At 45.4% G+C, this 19,063-nt stretch overlaps 1 protein-coding gene across 1 annotated transcript in view; it reads right to left on the bottom strand.

Annotated features, from left to right (window-relative positions):
- The window catches only part of FARP2 (FERM, ARH/RhoGEF and pleckstrin domain protein 2), a 73,749-nt gene that overhangs the window by 7,421 nt on the left and 47,265 nt on the right, over positions 1 to 19,063 (bottom strand). Inside the window, exons 14-22 of the mRNA XM_063408488.1 lie at positions 14,436 to 14,614; positions 9,253 to 9,342; positions 7,793 to 7,926; positions 6,839 to 6,920; positions 4,781 to 5,018; positions 3,888 to 4,018; positions 3,058 to 3,126; positions 2,574 to 2,663; positions 1,825 to 1,907 (exon numbers count right to left, since the gene is read on the bottom strand). Of these exons, the coding sequence (XP_063264558.1) occupies positions 1,825 to 1,907; positions 2,574 to 2,663; positions 3,058 to 3,126; positions 3,888 to 4,018; positions 4,781 to 5,018; positions 6,839 to 6,920; positions 7,793 to 7,926; positions 9,253 to 9,342; positions 14,436 to 14,614 (1,096 nt within the window). The remainder of the gene's footprint in view (positions 1 to 1,824; positions 1,908 to 2,573; positions 2,664 to 3,057; positions 3,127 to 3,887; positions 4,019 to 4,780; positions 5,019 to 6,838; positions 6,921 to 7,792; positions 7,927 to 9,252; positions 9,343 to 14,435; positions 14,615 to 19,063) is intronic.

Below are 19,063 nucleotides of genomic sequence, written 5' to 3'. Positions count from 1 at the left end.
TAAACACTTGGACTTTACAAATAAAACGAACAGAGAGCTGGCAGGGGTCAGGAGAGGAATTCTGGAGATGGGGGATATGAGCCACGATTTTTCTGAAGGATAAATGGCAGCTTGAAGCACAGCCCATCTTTTAAAGGGCATCTGGGATGTACCTGACATCTCAAGCAAGTAAAACCCAGCAAGAGGAAACTTCCTTCCCCTCTCCCAGGATCCACTAAAAGGTGAGACCTTCACAGCCCTTCAAGGTGTATCTGTATCCATGGGGATGCAGCAGTGCAAGGTTTGGCTTTATACACAGCCACAACATTTCTTTGTTTTGGTAACCATCTCTTTTTTCTGAAAGTTTTTAATTTAGACTGAAAATTCCACACATGGTCTAAGCCTAGCAGCAATTTTTATTTTTGACAGATAACCTTTGAGCTATTTTACAGTATGACAAGGTAAAAATTCTATTTATTTTTCCAAATTTAAGAATCTTTCAAGCACCCTATGACTCACAGCTGCTGAGAAATGGTTGAGCTTAAAAAAAATTGCATTCTCAGGTGTTAGGTTGGAATTTAAAAAAATACATCTGCATACAAAAGGTATTGGCTCCTGTGCCATTACACACCTAATCTATACTGTAGTGGTTATTTCTCAAGAACAGGTCATCAAGCAGTAAAACTCTGTGATTTAAGGTTGAGATTTACTGCTCCCACCCTGCATTGTTGGTATTCCTGATTCCAGCTGCCTTTTCATAGCAGACCTGCAGAAAGACAAAAACTCCCAAAGCTGGTCCTACACCAGGTATAGGAGAAATCCCAATTACAAAAAGGCACTAAACTCACTGCACAGGGATCATTTAGGCTGAAAAAGGATTGTTTTTATTTCCAAGTCAGCCTTTAATTTTTCCTCTTCCCAGCTTCCTCCATGAGATTCTGCAGATCTCCCCTCCTCACAGCAATTCTCATGTTCTGAATTTTAATTCTTTTAAGTCTCTAAAATCTTTGTATGTTTAGATTTTGTCTCCTGAAGTGTTTTGAAGGATGACACTGGCAACTCCCAATAAACAAACACGATGGCAGCCTTATTGCTGCTGTTTGTGTTTTGGGTCACACAGAAACACAGTCCCAGGCTGGGTTGGGTGGGAAGGGTGAGAGCTCAGCTCATCCCAGCCCATGAGGGCAGGGACACATTCCCTGTCCCAGGCTGCTCCCAGCCCCATCCAACCTTGGACACTTCCAGGGATGGGGCAGCCACAGCTCCTCTGGGTAACCTCATCACCTTCACAGGTAAAATTCCTTCCCAATGTCCCATCTGGCAGTGTGAAGCCATTCCCCCTTGTCCTGTCCCTACAGGCCCTTGTCCAAAGTCTTTTTCCATCTTCTTTGTTGGCTCCTTCAGGCACTGCAAGGCCACAGTGAGGTCACCCCAGAGCTTCTCCTCTCCAGGCTGAACAATCCCAGCTGTCCCAGCCTTTCCTCCCAGCAGAGCTGCTCCATCCCTCTGATCATCCTGGGGCCTCCTCTGGGCTCTCTCCAGCAGCTCCACGTCCTCCCTGTGCTGGGCCCAGGGCTGGGGCAGCTCTGCAGGTGGGGTCTCACCTGAGTGGGGCAGAGGGGCAGAATCCCAATCCCTTTCCTGCTGCCCACGCTGGGGATCAGCCCAGGATAAACTACTCCTTCCCAAAATCCAGCACTGCAAAAGGAGTTGTGAAGAGCCCTGGGCTTATTTTGAAGTCCAGAGGATGCACAAAACACCCCTCTGGCTCTGCACCACTTGAGCAGTAACTTTCTGGAGAAGGAACCCATCAAAGCCACAGGAAAACTAGGAAATTAGGATTACCTGGCTGCCACCACTATGGTTTTCTGAGCAGAATAGATTGTGAAGCAGTGTGGGACAGACCATTCATTCTCACTCTCCTCCACCTGCAGGAAAAGAAAAGATTTTTCTCATCAGTGCTCAATCACCAATAAAACACCAAAACCGTCCTGTGCTGGCTGGGACTGCAGCCAAACAGGATTCCAGCCCGGCTGCAGGAAGTGCAGAACAGCAGCTCTTTGATGAACACCACCTACTTTCAATCTATTTTGGCTCTATACAAAATCTAGGGTGTGTTTCTACTGCAGGGGCACAGCACCACTTCCACCAGGGCGAGGAGAGGAAGGGGTTGGAGCAGATTTGGCTCCTCACTTACCGGAGGGTCGAGCACTATCAGCTGCAAACCAAAGACAGAAAGAACAATCCTGTTAGAAAAGGTGTGGGGAGGCAGGAGGACCGACTGCATGCCCACGTGTGTGCTGGGGGACAAAACACCAGCATAAATAAATCCCTATTTCCAGACCAGCCTCTCACAGCAGTGTGAAAATGAATGGGCAGCAGGGTGTGCTTCAGCTACTCTGCTAATGTGGAAGGAACAGACTCATCACCTGCAGATAAAGAAAGCTCTGTTTAACACACATCAAGGTCCAGTTGCTGCTGAGACCGGCCTTGGAGCATTTTGTGGCTTTGGTCCTTGTGCCCTGAAGGAATTCCTCCACCTGCCTTAGGCAAAGCCATCTCATTAACCCTGTGATGCAACATGGAACACTTACCAACATGCCATGCAGGGAGAGGTGTCCGTGGATTTTGAACTGATTTGTCCCTGTGACCCCTTTGCTTGTGTACAGCAACATATCTGAGAACTGGAAAGGCAGGAAGAGAACAATCAGAGTTCTGAAAGCAGCAGGCAGGGCCAAGGATTTTTTGACATCTCCTTTAAAAATCTGTTGTTTAAAGGCCACTGTAGATGCATGAAAAATGTCATTTCTCAGTCAGTTTGGCCAAATACCCTTCAAAGCTCTCTTTTGTTTACTTATAAGAGAGGAAATTAAATTTTAAAATTCTGTTAAATCTCTGTGCCATTAAGGAACCAAGCTGCCCAGAGAGTAGTGCCACAGCCACGCCCTCTAAAAACATTGCTTAGAGTGAGTTTTCAGTCTCAGGTGCTGATTTTCAATACAAGCACATGAAAACACACTTCCCCAACAACTTTATCTTGAAGACTCTGGGTTTATAAATGTCAGAAGCAACACCCACCAGAAAGAACATCCGCTGCTGTAAGCCCTTCTTAGTGAGCTTGTACAAGCAACCTTCCCGGATAAACTCCTGCAGGGGAAAAGAAAAAGGTAATGTTTGATCTTTCCTGACTCGAGGGAATTGTATTTTCATCCCAGAGGACACACAGATGTTGATTAGTGCTCAGCAATGATCCCTAGCAGATTTCTTAGAGGCCCGATGACACTTTCCTTCCTTTTTAGTGACATGAATCATCTCCTTGCTGCAGCCAGCATTTAAATCAGTGAAGGAGGAGAAGGGAAAGGAGCAGGGTTCCTGTTGGACACCAGCAGTTCACCTATCACACTTACATCCCACTGCAGTGACTGCCACAGCATCCCCAAAGCACAGGCAATGCTCCTGTATTTATGCCCAGTACATCTATCAAAAACAAAGAAACAAAACCAGGCAGGAACTGCCCAAACTCCTGTGATACAGAGGCACCCACACCAGTTCAGCCCAGTGCTGTGGCTCTTGCCATCCCTGTGTTCTCTGAGCTGGCACCAGGCAGACACAGGCAGAGCTGGGAGTGGATTTCCAGCAGGACACCCCAGTTCCCTCTCGGAGCACCACACCCCAGAGTTCCCAGCACCTGCACTGGACACACCAAACTGCAGCCAGAGCTTCAGCAGAAGCATTTCTGATCTATTCCTCAGAATAACACCAAGGTGATGACCCCATCACCCATGGCATTCACTAAGAGACAGTGACATGAAGCCTTTACATTGTCCCATAGAGCAGAGGGACAGCGATGGCAAATTCCTTGGAAATAAAACCAATAAAGGCTCTAAAAACTAAACAGAGGCACTTACCCTGCCAGGTGCTGTGAGATTGTCTATCCCAATCAGGTCGTGCTGCAGCTCTGTGAGCTTCTGGAAGTTTTCCAGGCGGATGAGGCTGTGCTGCAGCTGGGAGGTCATTTCTGTGACCTCCTTCAGAGCGCCTGTGGGGAGAACAGCACCAGTGGGACCAGGGCAGAGCAGCCCAGGCCTCCCATTGCACCCCTGGAAAACTGAACCTGAGATCTAGATCTGAAATTTAGAGCCAATTTTAGAACAGAATGTTCATGTGGAAGGGACCTACAATGATCACCCAGCTGCCAGCTTTTTAAAGTGTGTTTTAGAGGAGGGTAAATGGAGCAAGCGACTTCACAGCATTTCCTGTGCTTCTGGAGATCATTGTGTATCTCAGATTTTGCTTAAATAAAAAGTATTTACCATGTAGCTGAAAGTAAATGAAAAAAAAAATCAAATCAAACTATTTCTGCCGAAGATTACTTTGTCATGAATGGAATTTACTACACATGCCTCTGATGCTACAAAAGAAGCATTTTTTGGTCACATTTTTACATCCAAGTGACAAAAAGGTTGTAAAAAAACCTACTGGTTTTTTTTTTTTTGGTTGAAGCATTGGGATGCCTCATGAGAAAACCACTTCCTGGAATGCCAGGAAAAAGCAGCACTTACATTGAATTTGGGGACATAATTGAACATAAGTGAACCTAAGCGTTCAAGGCCAGGCTGGACAGGGCTCTGAGCATCCTGGTCTAGTAAAAGCATCCCTGACCAAGGAGAATGAGATGAGTTTAAAGGTCCCCTCAACCCAAACCATTCTGAGATTCTGCAGCTCCTGTCCTGCCAGGGCACAGGCAGTTGGATGTCCTGGGAAGGGGCTGCCAGCAGGGCTGGGCTGGGCTCTCACTCACTGCGGCAGTCGGCGAAGTCGCGGTGCTCTGCTGTGTAGTGCTTGCACAGCCTCCCCAGGATCAGCTTGTAGTGCATCAGCCTCTGGATGGGTTTGAGCAGAAAGGTGTTGAGGGGCAGGTAGCAAACCTTCTGCAGCTCAAACTCCTTATAAACCATCTCCAGCTTCTTGAGGCGTTTGGTTGCTTTCTCCAGTTCCGTCAGGACCTCGTCGTGCTTCTGCAGGTAACTGGTGAACTCCTGTGGGGTTGCACAAAAGGTTACTTGGGTCAAAGGAAAGCAGACTTGCAGTCTTACACAACCAAAGGAAGTGGCAGGCAGCTCCCAGTCAAGGGCAAAATAGGTGTCTGGGTGGTGTTGTGCCTGTGCCTGCTGGGAATTCCAAATGCTAGAGGAAATAGCAGCCCCACACTGCTGCACTCCCATTCACGCCACTGGTTTTAATTAAATAATTACTGCACTACTACAGCATTAATGTAACTGTCCCAGAGAGGCACTCTGCTCCAAATAAAGTTGACTTCATTGCAGAAGAAATTATTCTGTCTTTAAAAAATAAGTATATTTTTAAATTAAATAACCTTGTGAATCAAGGTCTCAATAGGGGAGCTGAATAAATAATTTTTCTTTGTTTTCTGCTGAATAATCAACAAACACCTTTTCTCAAGGTCAATGTAGGTGGCTAAATAAGCAGCAGTGATACAAAACCTCCCTGCCATTATTTTACAATGTTTTTTAAAAATTGTTTCTCAATAATAACTGTTTGCAAGTTACTTCAGGAGTGACTGAAAAAGAATAGGTTTGGGTGGGATATTGGAAAGAAATTCTTCCCTGTGAGGGATACTAGATATCAGATACTAGAATCTGATAGTTCATTAAACATTGTTAGGAACCTTTTGCCTGTAATGGTGGAACTGTATAAAGAAGCTACAACCACAGGAGCCCAGCCCTGCCTGAAGATGCCTGACTGGAACTTTGGACTGTGAGTTAAGATGCCATGATAAGATAAAGGGAATGCTATTATTCAATAATTGTGGGTAGAGAGAGAAGTAAACAAGGCAGAGGGAAAAGAATGCACACCCAAGAGAGCCAAACCCAGCAGAAAATCATTCCTGGCTGGGTTTGGGTGGGGGAGGCCATAGCCCAAGAGGCCAGGATTGCACAGAACCCCCAAACAAAGGGGACAGGAGGAGAGTTCTGGGTGCTGGCACAACCTCTGGTCAGAGGCAGTGAACACCCATCCTCCCCTTACACAAACTGCATCAGTTGTAAACCCCCAGCCCCAGGAAGGAGACAGACATGGGATGTGCATGTGGGAGGCAGCTGAGGGGGTGCCATAATCCATCAAAGACCCCCCAAAGAGCTCCCCAGGCTTATTCCTGGGGCCTTGCACCACAGAACTGCATGTGATGCAAAGTGATTCGGTCTGCTGCAACAGACTGTGTGAAACCTGTCCCCACTCCAGGGGAGGTACCTGGGCATTCCACCTGGCCTGAGCAGGAATTAATCCATTGGATTCTGTGCGTTTTGGGGGATCCTCACCACCAAGACCAGCTGGACAGGATCATGAGATGCTGGTGGGATGCATGGAGTGCTGATATTTTCTTTAATCTGTCTCTGTCTCTCTTTTCTGTCCCCCCATCCATTTTCTGTTTCTTTCTCTTCCTTCTTCTCTCTGCTATTTACTATTAAATAAAGCCCATACTGTTGACTTTGGCATATGGTCTCATTTGCACTGTAATTAAAGCAGAGGCATTTCTAATAATTTTAAGAACCAGCCCTTAACAGGTGCTGAGGCCCTGGCACAGGTGCCCAGAGAAGCTGTGGCTGCCACTGGATCCCTGGCAGTGTCCAAGGCCAGGCTGGACAGGGCTTGGAGCATCCTGGTGTCCCTGCCCATGGCAGGGGGGTGGGATGGGATGGGCTTTAAGGTCACTTCCAACCCAAACCCTCCTGAGATTCTGTGATTAATGGAAGTATTAACGCTGAGCTCTGATCCTTGGCAAAACAAAACAAAACACCCCAATAATTCCCAAATTCCCCACCTTGAGTCCTGCACGTACCTTCAGAGCACGCATGTTCCTGAGCATGACATCTCCAATGCGCTGGTGATCCCCCTTCACCTGAGCATTGCTCCTGCCCTCCCTGCAACACACAGCAGGAAAAAAGAGGGCAGCATACACAGGGGATCAAGAAATCTCTGTTTTCTCCCTCCATCTTCCCTGGCCTAATTCAGAACATAATCTTTAGCCATTTGACATTCCTATTCCACTGTTCAGACTGAAAACTTGGTACATTAGATATGGATGCTGCACAGAACAGCAAACACAAAGACGTGCTTAAAAAACTGAGAAAGGACTAGAAAGGAACTTGTGTGAATGTCTTTTTGAGAGTTTTACATTTCAGACCACCACATAAATGTCATAACATGACCCCGCCTGATTTTGTGAATTTGTTTTTGTTCATACTTTGTTTACATTGACCATCTCCTTTTGAAAGGTAGTTATATCTTCATTGTAGTAATATATAACATGTCAGAGTAGGAGAAAATAATACAAAGTTTAAAAGACTAAAAACATCATCTGTGAAATAAACTGCATTGCAAGAACCAAACTCCCACCTTGATCACAGAAATGTTTCCTAGATTTTCACCTGGAGATTCATTAACTGGAAGGTGTGGGAAAAGCACACCCCTCATCTTTTTGATCTTGTGCTCCTTCTTGTTTCTAAGGCTTGAGAGACCCATCAGATTATATCAACAATTGACAATCTTAAAGGTGTTTCCCAACCTAAACTATTGTGTGATTACAAAACCCTCAGTCTGGTGCACAGGTCCTACAACTACAGGATATAATATACAAGGCAAAGCTTGGCAAATGGGCTTAGTGCAACGTAGTTTGTACTTTTTTAGGAGCTTTAATTTCAAAGATTTCTCCTTGCTTCTACTGATGTGGAAATACCAACTGTAGTCTGGTTTTGACGTGAGGATATAAAAAAAGGTCCCTGTGCTTGCTTACCAGAGTGAGAGCCTTTGTTCAATCTCCTTCAGAAAGCCTCGATGGAACTCATAGATGGGGTCTATGTTGGAGAAGAGCAGTGTCATCAGCCCCTCTGGCATGGCATTCTCCTTGATCACGGCACTGCGGAACCACTGCCAGAAAACCAGAAATCCCCATCAATGCCTCTGCTTCAGAAATTCACTGCTAGTATGAAAATTCCTGCCCCTGCAGTGATGGAGGAGGAGAAAGTATGCACAGGGAAAGAGCAGGAAGGAAGGAGAAATATTTAGGGAAGACGTAATTTGTGACAAATGAAAAGATGGGATATTTTTTTTCCTTGCTGAATATGAGGAAGATGGGGCCCATGGCTGGTTCTGGGCACAAGCTGGTTTCTGAATGCAATGATGGGATGGTTGGGGACAGCTGTGTGACAGTCAGTTACCCCGTGGCTGCCCCAGCTGCTGCCACCTCCACGCAGACAAAACTGCTCTCATTGACCTGGCGCCCTGTGCAAGTTACTCAGCTGCAGAGATCCCGGTGCAGGTCACATTCCACACTCTGTGGCTTCTGCTCCCCGCTCTCTGGCAGGGACGGGGACATTACAAAAATCCTCTGAGACTTTCCTGTGTTCCCCCTTCTTTTAGGAGAAGTGCTGGGAAGCCTGTAGGAGGAATTGGAGTGAGAGGGTGCTCAATGAGCTTGCAGAGAACACCTCCACTGAGGCCATGCAGTGTTAAGGGACTCAAGCTTTGCTTTGATGAAATTAAAACAACAGCTTTCAAAAAGGCAACATTGTGAGGGCTGGAGATTAACCAGGTGGAACTACAGCAGTATCACCTTCAAAGCAGAGCTCTAGTCAGGAGAGATATTGTAAGATTACATTTTCCTTGTACAACAAAGCTGTAAAGCTCCTGTGAAATGTAACCAATTTAACAGTGCTCACACATGGAGCTCATGAACAAAAAAGCTCTTTTAGAAGCACATGAACTAGAAATTCATGCTGCCCTCCAAACCAGGACTCACTTGTCTATTCTAGGTGAAAGGAGGAGGAAGAAACAGAAGCAACAAAACAAGAAAAGAGTCTTGAAACCCCCATGGGTTCCATGTCCTTTGCAACTGTCATCTGCTCACAGATTCAAAGGTCCAAGGCTAAAAGATTCCCAAGGAAAATCGTGGCGAAGACAGCCAGGTTATAAGCAGAGCTGGTAGATATCATTGAAACTGAATGCAAAATGTTCTTAGGCTTTCCTTGTTAAGTTTTCAGACCAAAAAGTTTGCCTAAAGCCATCAGGATGGCACAGGACATAGCTGCTGGAGCAAATGAAGGAAGTCCAGAGAAGGTATCTGCTCTCCCACAGAAGGAACAAGGAAGGGGACAGCTACCTGGCTCATGGATTATGCTACATCCAAATTTTTCCAACCTAACAATCACAAATCTGTTAAAAAAAGGGAAAAGAAAGCAAGTCAAGCCCACTTACCACTGTAATGACCTCCAGGTCCTTTAAATAGGTGCGCTCTGTGGCAAGGATCTCCTTTGCTATGAAGTACGCCTTGTCGGTGGGGTAGCGCTGAAAGGACACAGCCACCAGTGAGCACTGAAACACAAACCTCTATTCCCCACTGGGCAGCAGCTCAAACCTTGCATCCTCTTCACTGAAACACAAACCTCTATTCCCCACTGGGCAGCAGCTCAAACATTGCATCCTCTTCACTGAAACACAAACCTCTATTCCCCACTGGGCAGCAGCTCAAACCTTGCATCCTCTTCACTGAAACACAAACCTCTATTCCCCACTGGGCAGCAGCTCAAACCTTGCATCCTCTTCACTGAAACACAAACCTCTATTCCCCATTGGGCAGCAGCTCAAACCTTGCATCCTCTTCACTGAAACACAAACCTCTATTCCCCACTGGGCAGCAGCTCAAACCTTGCATCCTCTTCACTGAAACACAAACCTCTATTCCCCACTGGGCAGCAGCTCAAACCTTGCATCCTCTTCACTGAAACACAAACCTCTATTCCCCATTGGGCAGCAGCTCAAACCTTGCATCCTCTTCACTGAAACACAAACCTCTATTCCCCACTGGGCCTCACTCAAACCTTGCATCTACTTCCCTGCTCTGTGCAAAGGGAGCAGCTCATTACTAACAGGACATCTCTTCGTTCAGCATCACATTCCCCCAGACTGACTTGAATATAAAATATTCTTTATATTGCAGGAGTATTAAAAAATAATGGCAATTATTTGTCAATTGTCATAGCATCACAGATGGTTTAGGTTAGAAGGGACCTTAAAGTTTATCTCATTCCGACCCCCTGCCATGGGCAGGGACACCTTCCACGACACCAGGGTGCTCCAAGCCCTGTCCAGCCTGGCCTTGGACACTTCCAGTACATGAACTTCCATTTCAAATCAAAGGAACACTTTACAAAAATATGGAAACACTTAATCCAAGATTCCTAGATTTTAAACACTTCTCTAACCAAACACAGCCCAACAGATCTGCAAACAGTCCTATTCCAAAACTGTTTATTTCCACTTACAGCTTTCACTCAAGCTGATCCTTTGAAGACCATATTAATTAGTTAAGAAAAAAAGAAAAATCAAACCAGAGCAGTTTTTGGCTGCATGACTGCTCTAGGCTGCTCTTTAAAGAGAAAACAGAATGGATATGGAAGAATAAAGGAATTAAATGGTGGTAAGAGATGTTGTGCAGTTGCAACACAAAATCAGAGTTAGCCTGAAAACATATATTACTAAAAATCATGTAATATTAAGGAATCAGTCACTCTTCAAGGCAAGGGACTGCTTTGTCTCCTTAGCTCCTATGCTGTGCTGTAGTGTCAAATGCCACTGAGTTATGTCAAAATTTGTTCTCCCCCATCTCTGCCCCTCCTGAGGAAAACACTGCTTTGAAAAGTCTTTCTTCTGTTTCCTTGTATGTTCTGAGTGAATTAAAAATTCTCTTTATAGAGTCACTTTGAGATGCCTCCAGTGCTGTCAGCACTCTGGGTGTTTCCCAGTCCTCCAGCTCAATGTTGCCTGTGGAGGAGACATTCTCCTGGTTGCTCAGTAACCTCTCTATTGAGCCCAGAGAATCCCTAGAGGTGTGTCTCCTCAAATAATTAATTTTGAGACACTGTCTAGTCTCTTTTCAGGTTATTTTATGTTAGATATTGTAGTTGCACACGTCAGCCCCTCCCTGGAGGAACAGAGGACACAGTCCTACTCACTCCACAGCCACCCCCTTAACTTCAGTCTACCTGTCTCAGGTACACGGTGTCAGGCAAAGTCCTGCCTAATGTTGTTTTTTTTCCTTGGGCTATTTACCTGACTGCAGTCTCCTATGCTGTGGAACCTCAGTGGGCATCCTTCATAAGCAGCCTCTTCCCAAAGGGAACAACAGCATTTTTCTGGCCTCCCTGGAGCCCACGGTGACATTTTAGCAGCCTTTATCTCAGCCTCAGCAGTTCCTCACATGACAGGAGAGTTTCTGCTATCAGGGGTGTTTTTACACAGCTCTGGGTACATCCCCTTCTGGACTGTGTACAGGATCTTATTGCACTTCTTTAAAATCTTACAGAGCATGAAGCTGTGTGAAAACATGTGACCATGACTTCTACACAGGCAGGTAACTTTTTCCCCAATGGGGGAACTTTTTTAAAATCTGAAAACACACCGTGGTCATAACCTGTTGCTTCTCACAGCCTGCATGGATCATGTTTTTCTCCACCTCTGAACACTTCTGCAGGTTTCTGCTTCAGCTGACTGTGGGCTAACCTGGGGCACAAGAGGGCTTTTATTTTCCCAGGCATCTTCACTTCCTTCCTCCCTCCCCAGCACACCAGCCCTTTCTGTTTATACTCAGAAGTTCCTGCTCTTTCCAAACTGCTCCCTGTGGAATTTAGTGCCCCTAACTTGCTTTTTTTTCTGTCCTGCACCAGTCCTAAGAGCATCCCTTGTGCTGAGTGCTGGCAGCAGCAGGGCAGACCCTGCACCAGAGGAGTGGAAAGGCTGTCAGTGCACAGGGGCCCTGCCAAACACCTTCACCACTGCTCAGGCTCTGCAAGGGGAAAGGAAACCAGCTCATGCCTCAAAAGCAAACACAAGAACTCTCTGAGGTGGCAGTCTCCTCCTAGAGTCCAAAGAAAATGTTTCTACAACCACAGCAGGCATCAAGGCAAATATTGCCACTTGGAAAAACTGAGGTTTCACCACATAATGTACAAACAATCCCACCTGGAAACCTTCAGCACTCACCAGATGCAGCAACCCCAGCTTGTGGGGTGTGAACAGCTCTACTCTGAACTTGTAATGGACAGAAAAGTTTAACTTTTCATTTCAAACACCAGGCTTCAGGAGTGTTAAAAATAACTCTGAGTGGGGGAACTCCCCCAAAAAGCCAAGCTTCAATGCCCTTTCTTAAGTGGGTTGCCACGATTAACCTTTATTAGAAAAGGAACAGGGAGAAATCTACCAGTAAGATGAAAGAAAAGCACAGTGATTTAAAATAGAAAAGAAAAAAATTCATCTTTCTCAAGTTATCAGTACTGGACCAGCAGCACCATGGCAGCAAAAAGCAGACAGCACACATTGTGAGGACTGGAGAGTTTGCAGAATATGCCCTGATTAACCAGGTGGAACTACAGCAGAATCAACTTCAAATAACAGCTCTAGTCAGGAGAGAGATTGTAGGATTACATTTTCCTTGTACAACAAAGCTGTAAAGCTTCTGTGAAATGTAACCAACTTAACACTGGTTTCCTCCTGCATCTGTTTCACTTAAAACAATGTCTCTGAATAGACATCAAAGCCTTGGAATACTCAGGAGTTGATCAAACTTAAGATCAATACAAGAAAAAGAAGTTTCCTTCTAAGGAGTCTCACTTTCTTATATAAATTAGTTTCAGCCTGAAGGAGAACACAAGCTGCCAAAACACCAGACCTTGCAGAATGTGGCAGAAAGGGTTGGGCTTCATGTTTAAGCCAGCCAACACTGTCTTTGCTCATTATTTCCAAGCTATAAGGATAAATGAGAGGAGTTACTTTAAAAATAACTATGGAAACTAATAGTAGAGTGATCAGCCAAAGCTATAAACTCCCTCAAAAAGTCTAAATGAGACAGGGAAGCTGCCAGTCGGGTGGGTTGTCTGCAGCTCAGCTGCCAGTTAGTGGTTAAAGCTTCCTCTCTCTGGCAGGCACTTGCACCACGTCCACACCGTGGGTGTTTCTCAGCATCACAGAAGGGCCTGGAGGTGCCCAGGAACGTGGTGAAGACACCAAAGAGCAGAGGCCTGTGACCTTCTTGCCTGAGGATCCTGATCCTGACAGAGGTAACACAACCAGGACACTGGATGGGGCATGCAGAAGAGCAGAAGAAAAGACCACACAAAGTGGTTTCTTCTTTGTGGCTGCATGGAAAACTGCAGATCCCAGTGTGGCCACTGACTCCACGTGGAACTGAATTTGGACAGTGGAGCCTTCCTTGCACTGTGATGGAAGATCCTGGATCCTTCTCAAGCACCAGAGCCAACAAACCTCTGCAGGCAAGGCAAGGAGAGCAGAGAGTTTTCCAGAAAAATGGTCATGGAACTCTGCTGTTAGGTGGACTTCCTTACCCTACTGGAAGAAATGCAGCAAATCCTGAGCTCAGCATGGGGGGAGGACAATCCCACATCATGTGGGGGAGTCCCTGGTTAAAGCAACCAGTCCTCAGTGGCAGGCAGGAAGAAAGCAGCCCAGGCATGGAGCAGTACCTAGACATAAGCACCCCTGAAAGATCCAAAGCTGTTCCTGGCTTGAGACTCACTGCACCTGCAAAAGCCAGGGGCATTTTTGTCCCTCTCTTTCCAGAAAAGGAGACTCAAGCTTCTGCAAGGCCAGAGCACTGTCCACCTCTCTCCAGACAGCAGGGTCAGCTGTGGAGAGGACAACTTCAACACGGCCAGCTCTGCTGACCAAGCCCATGAAGAAATGACTGGGAGAGAATTCACACTGAGCTCAGGACCTCCACAGTTCAAGGGGAACACCTCAGCACCCCTGTAAAGGTCCTGTTATGGTCTGAAAGCATGACCTGGAGGAACAACATATGGTGAGATGGACCAATGAGACTGTGACGAGACTGCATAGGAAGGAAGGAACCCAGGAAACAAACACCTTATACCTTAACAAATAAGGATCTCTGAGGAACAATGTGCCCAGCTCCCCACTCCTTGCAGATCCACCTGAAAACAAACTATATGACTAGGGTCATCATCCAGATATTCCCTGATTTTTGTTAGGCTTGGTGTTGTGATCACTTCCCTAGGGAACCTTCCAGGGATCAGGGGGAAGAAGAACCTTTCCCTAACATCCACCCTGAACTTGTTTCCATTCTGAGGTACAAAAGGTGAATTTTGAACACAGTTCCCTGACACACTGCTCCTGCTAAATCAGAGGGAGGTGGTCCCAGTGGCCACCCCAAGAAGACACAAGAAGATGCCAGGAGGGCACCAGGGACTCCTGCCACAACAGCACAACACATCCGACCAACCTTCAGCACTGCAGTTTTACCACAGCCACCACAGATTACAGCACAACCAGCACCCAGCTCCTCCTGGCACCCTCCGTGCCCAGCACAGCTCCCACATGTTCCCATCCTTCTCCAGCCCTGACCTTACCTTCCTTTTCATTTCATCGTCCTCCTCTACCCTGGCGCCGCCGGCGTCGCTGAGGACGGGGCTCAGCAGAGGGGACGAGCCCTGGGGGGCTGCACTGGAGTTCACCTGGAAGGCCGGGGCCAGGCCCAGGGGACCCTTCAGCACCACGGAGGAGAGCTGGGGGTGCTCCACAGGGACGCCTGCAGGGGAAGACAGCAAGGAAATGGAGTGGAAAAGGAGAGAAAATTATTTCAAAGGTAGTGCAAGTAAGGAGATTATCCACTGTTATAGCAAACCAGAATTGTAATCATATATTATTTTTAAAAAGCAAAAAGGCATACAAATCCCAAGACTTCAGTGTGTATCTCAAAGTAAAGGGAGTGTTCCCTGCATCCCAGAGGTGAGAGGGCAGTGCAGTAAGGACAGACACAGGGACAACCACAGCTAAGGGAAGGATAAACTGCTTATTTCAAGGAAAAAGCACTGCTGAGTAGCAGCACAGTTCACAACACGGGGTTATACTGCAGGGACAGGAATACAGCTTTTAATTTTTGCTTTTCAATACAAGAGTTACTTTTCAACACAGGGAAAAGCTCGGACAAATTATTCCATGATGACAAAATATGTTAGAAATACATTCAGAAGGTAGGGAATCTCCAAAATTGGTCCAAAGGGAAAGGAAAGCCTATTGCTATACAAAGAGGGAACACGGGAAAAAAATAATTCCTGGCTTTTCTAAGTATACAAACAGAATAATCTCAAGGAAAATACTGAATATTTTGTAGCACTGAGTATTAAGTGGATGGACACAATGCACAGTTAAACCTATTAGAAGCATCAGGTACCACTTTGCTTTAGATTATTAAACATATTTTAAAAGAAATTATTATTATTATTTTGTGGACCTTTTAGAAATTTCTGACACATCACAGCAAATTTAAGCCTCCTTTTTCAGCATGTACACCCTCCTCAGGGGTGAAAATGACAACTCAAGATCAGCTCTTTTGGGCCAAAGGAAGGTGACAGACACAATATGCCCACAGAATTCCTCCTAAGTCACATACTATTTTTCTGATATTTCCTGTGACAAATTATTTTTCTCAGATCAGGTAACTAAGCAGGTATCAGCACTTAAGCAACTACAACTTAACCACCCTCCCAAGCCTCCTCAGCAGGATTTGCTGTGTCACAAGTGCTGAACCACCCGCCCAAAGACAAATGGGGAAATCACCAGCCAACCCCGAACTGCCAAATCATCATTTCCCAGACTACTTAGAAATCATTGCAAAAGGCTTTTAAAAAAACCCATCCCTCACAGATCTCCAGAACCTCCTCACACCATCAGGGGTGCTGCAGGAGGAGCTGGGGATTCGCAGCTGCTCAGGCTGGGGAAGCACACCCAGGGCGAGGCAGCCCCAGCCTGTAATTCCACATGGACAAACGCAGGAAGCTAAACAGAGCTGCACTCGGTCACCTGGAAGAGATTCAGATCATCCAGGCTGCTGAGTTAACTATTTGTACACTAGTCCAGCACCAACTCTGGAGCAGAGTTTTGCTTCTCCCTGAGCATTTTGTCCATTCATATTGCTTTTAATATCACCCCAGGAAAGCAACAGTGAAAAAAGCATTTGTTTCAGCTATCCAGGAACAGGATTCAAGATTGCTCTTACGTGCTAGGAATGCTGAAAAAACAGCTTCCAAAAAAATGACTTTGCAGGGGTGAGGGGCTTCTTTAAGTCCTTGGAATTTAACACGAAGTAGCAACAAATTCCAGAATCCGTAACTTGAATTGCTTCCAGACAGCCTGAAAGCTCAGACACAGGGGGAGCAAATGGGATATAACTTTCTCTAAACCACCCTGCTTTTTGAGGCAGGTTGTTCTACCTTTTATCTCCTCCGACAGAAGACGGCCAGTAAATTAATTGCAAACATTGAATCCGAAAGCAAGAACCCCTCCCCAAAGCCAGAGTGCCTGATGGAAATGAGAGGCACATTCACAGAATCCCAGAATGGTTTGGGTGGCAAGGGACCTTAAAGCCCACCCAGTCCCACCCCTGCCATGGGCAGGGACACTTTTTACTACCCCAGGGTGCTCCAAGCCCCGTCCAACCTGGCCTTGGACACTGCCAGGGATGGGGCAGCCACTGGGCAATCTGCCAGGGCCCCATCACCCTCACAAGGAAGAATTTACTCCATCTAAAACTTCCCTCCTTCAGCTTAAGTCCATTCCCTCTTATCCTGTCACTTCCTTTTTTTTTCTTTCCCTAGGAGAGGCTGTAAGTCGTCACAGAGCAGCTCAAGTTCGCTTTTTGGCTAACATTTGTTTAATTAAATATTTGATCTAAGCTCAGTGTGGTGGTGTCTTGGCAGATGATAGTACAAGTGAGGACTGAAATTTTCATTCTCATAACCCAAGTCTTCTCCACCAGATCAGCACAGGAGGACTCCAGGCAGGCAGGTAGGATGGGCAGCAATTCCTCATTCTTATAGAGAAGGATGGTAAAGGGAGAAGCCATTTCAACTGCTGATCAATGTAGAAAACTCCTAATTAGGTAGAAATATTGATGTGAAGATCAAAATATGTGAATGATTCCCTTTGAGATCAAACCTTGGTGCTCCATGGTCTTCCCTTGCCCACAGGCAGCATCCTCCAGTTACATTAAAAGGGATTATTCTTTCAGAGGGATATTCCTGTGTTTCAGTGTTCTGCATGAAGTGGAAATTCGTTCTCTACAAGTCACACAAACATCCCAAACTGGTGTCTGTAAATGCTGTGAGCACAAGCCAGGCCTCCATGCAAGGACATGGGAATTCAACACTGCAGCCCAGACAGTCAGACATGGCTGCATCCTGTACACAACAATTTCTGCTTCCACATCACACACAAATGCACTTAAGGCAACACCCAAAAATGCATGAGCTCGATGAAATATTCCACATACTCAAAGATCTTCAAGTATACTAATAATTCTTAGTTACAGTACATAGTTAGAAACTTATCCTTAAGCAAACAAACCAGAGTTTCATAAAGACCCGCATACACCTAGCAGAAATAAAAAATATAAACTAATCAATAAAACTTTGCAAAATCTCTGTAGTATGCAAGAGCACCGCTACAGAATCTGGTGAGAATGCTGAGGGTATCCTCCACAGCTACTGTGTAATATTGATTATGTAGAAGTAGGCTCCATCTGATTTTCACTGAGATAACAAGAAGAATAATAAGATAACAAGCTTTTGGCATCACTTCCCAGTTATTTTTTTCAGCAGGTATTTCCATTCTTCAGTCCAAATTCAATTCCTACACAGAAAGCCAGATTTGAGATTACAGGCTGTCCAAGACAAAAAATACAGGTTCTGTAAGCTTCGTGCCTGGGTGTTTAAAATAATTCAAAGACAGACAACTAAAATAGTACCCCAATAATATTGAGCATTATGGGATGGACAAAAGCTATATGAGAGTCAAATGTCAGCAACAGCTCCTTATTAAATGGAGTGTCTCTTGCATGTCACAGAAAACCTTTAGAGATACAACTTTATTATTACATCATTGCTGTTGCTACTGCTCCAAAAGCTGGGATTATTTCAGGCTAAAGCCCTGCAGAGGCTGACCAGAGGACAATGGGAGCCTGCTCTGAGCCTCCCTTCCACCCAGTGCCCTGCTGAACCCATCACATGCACTGACCAAATTATTATTTCTAGAGTGAAAGTACACAGTATTACTTCTAGAATGAAGTCATTAGCAAGTTGATGTACTACAAATAAAATCCTGGATATTTTCTCTATCTCCCTTATTTAAAACATCACAACTAGCAGATTTTCCCTCTGCAAATCTTCCCTTTAAAAAGATGAGAAATATTTGGGAGACAAGAGAACCTTGAAAATTATCTAAGAGCCTAAAGAACCTACGCAGGAGCCTTTAAATTCAAAGATCTCTTTTTTCTCCTCAAACAGGTACAGGTGAAACATTACAGCACATTTACAGCACTTGGCATGTGCCCCAGTGCTGGGTACCTGTGAGGTCACATCTACACGTGGTACTACCAGGATGCTAAGGTTGGCCCTGGTTTTATGGTGACACCCATAAAACAGCTGAAACAACCCCACCCTTCTTTTGTCACCTTTCCACCTTGTAAAAGCCCTTTGCAGGGAAGAGGATTTACCTAAACATTTCCCACAGACACCTGAAGGAGAATCTGCCAGGTAGAAAACATACAATTGCAAAAAAGGACAATCTTCCAATAAAAACAGATACATAGGAAAGACAGTTCAAGGGATATACCCAGTTTAAAAGAAAAGGTCTCCACAATAAATATATTGCCTACAAAGAAATCTGAGCTTCTAGTCCCATTTGTACCCCAAGCAAAAGATCTACACAAACCAGGAATTTGAAACCCACACACCAGTGTTTGCCTACTGTGCTCTGTTTTCAACAAAGTGCTACAGAGGGAAAACTGTGGAGAAAGCTGGGAATAAAACTATAAGATGCCTTGGCTAGGAGAACAAATATTTATTCTATTTCAAAGGTAAGGGTAATGAAAATAAAGCTAAAAAGCCCATGTTGTCATTTATATCAAAGTTTTCCTTGTTTTATTGCATAAACAATTAAAATTATGAATTAGTACAAATCTGTAGGTTCATAATTGGCA

Source organism: Prinia subflava, chromosome 11 (genome assembly GCF_021018805.1).
Source record: "Prinia subflava isolate CZ2003 ecotype Zambia chromosome 11, Cam_Psub_1.2, whole genome shotgun sequence".
Classification (NCBI taxonomy): Eukaryota; Metazoa; Chordata; class Aves; order Passeriformes; family Cisticolidae; genus Prinia; species Prinia subflava.
The sequence above is the reverse complement of the archived record's forward strand: the minus strand, read 5'-3'. Positions and strand labels throughout refer to the sequence as shown.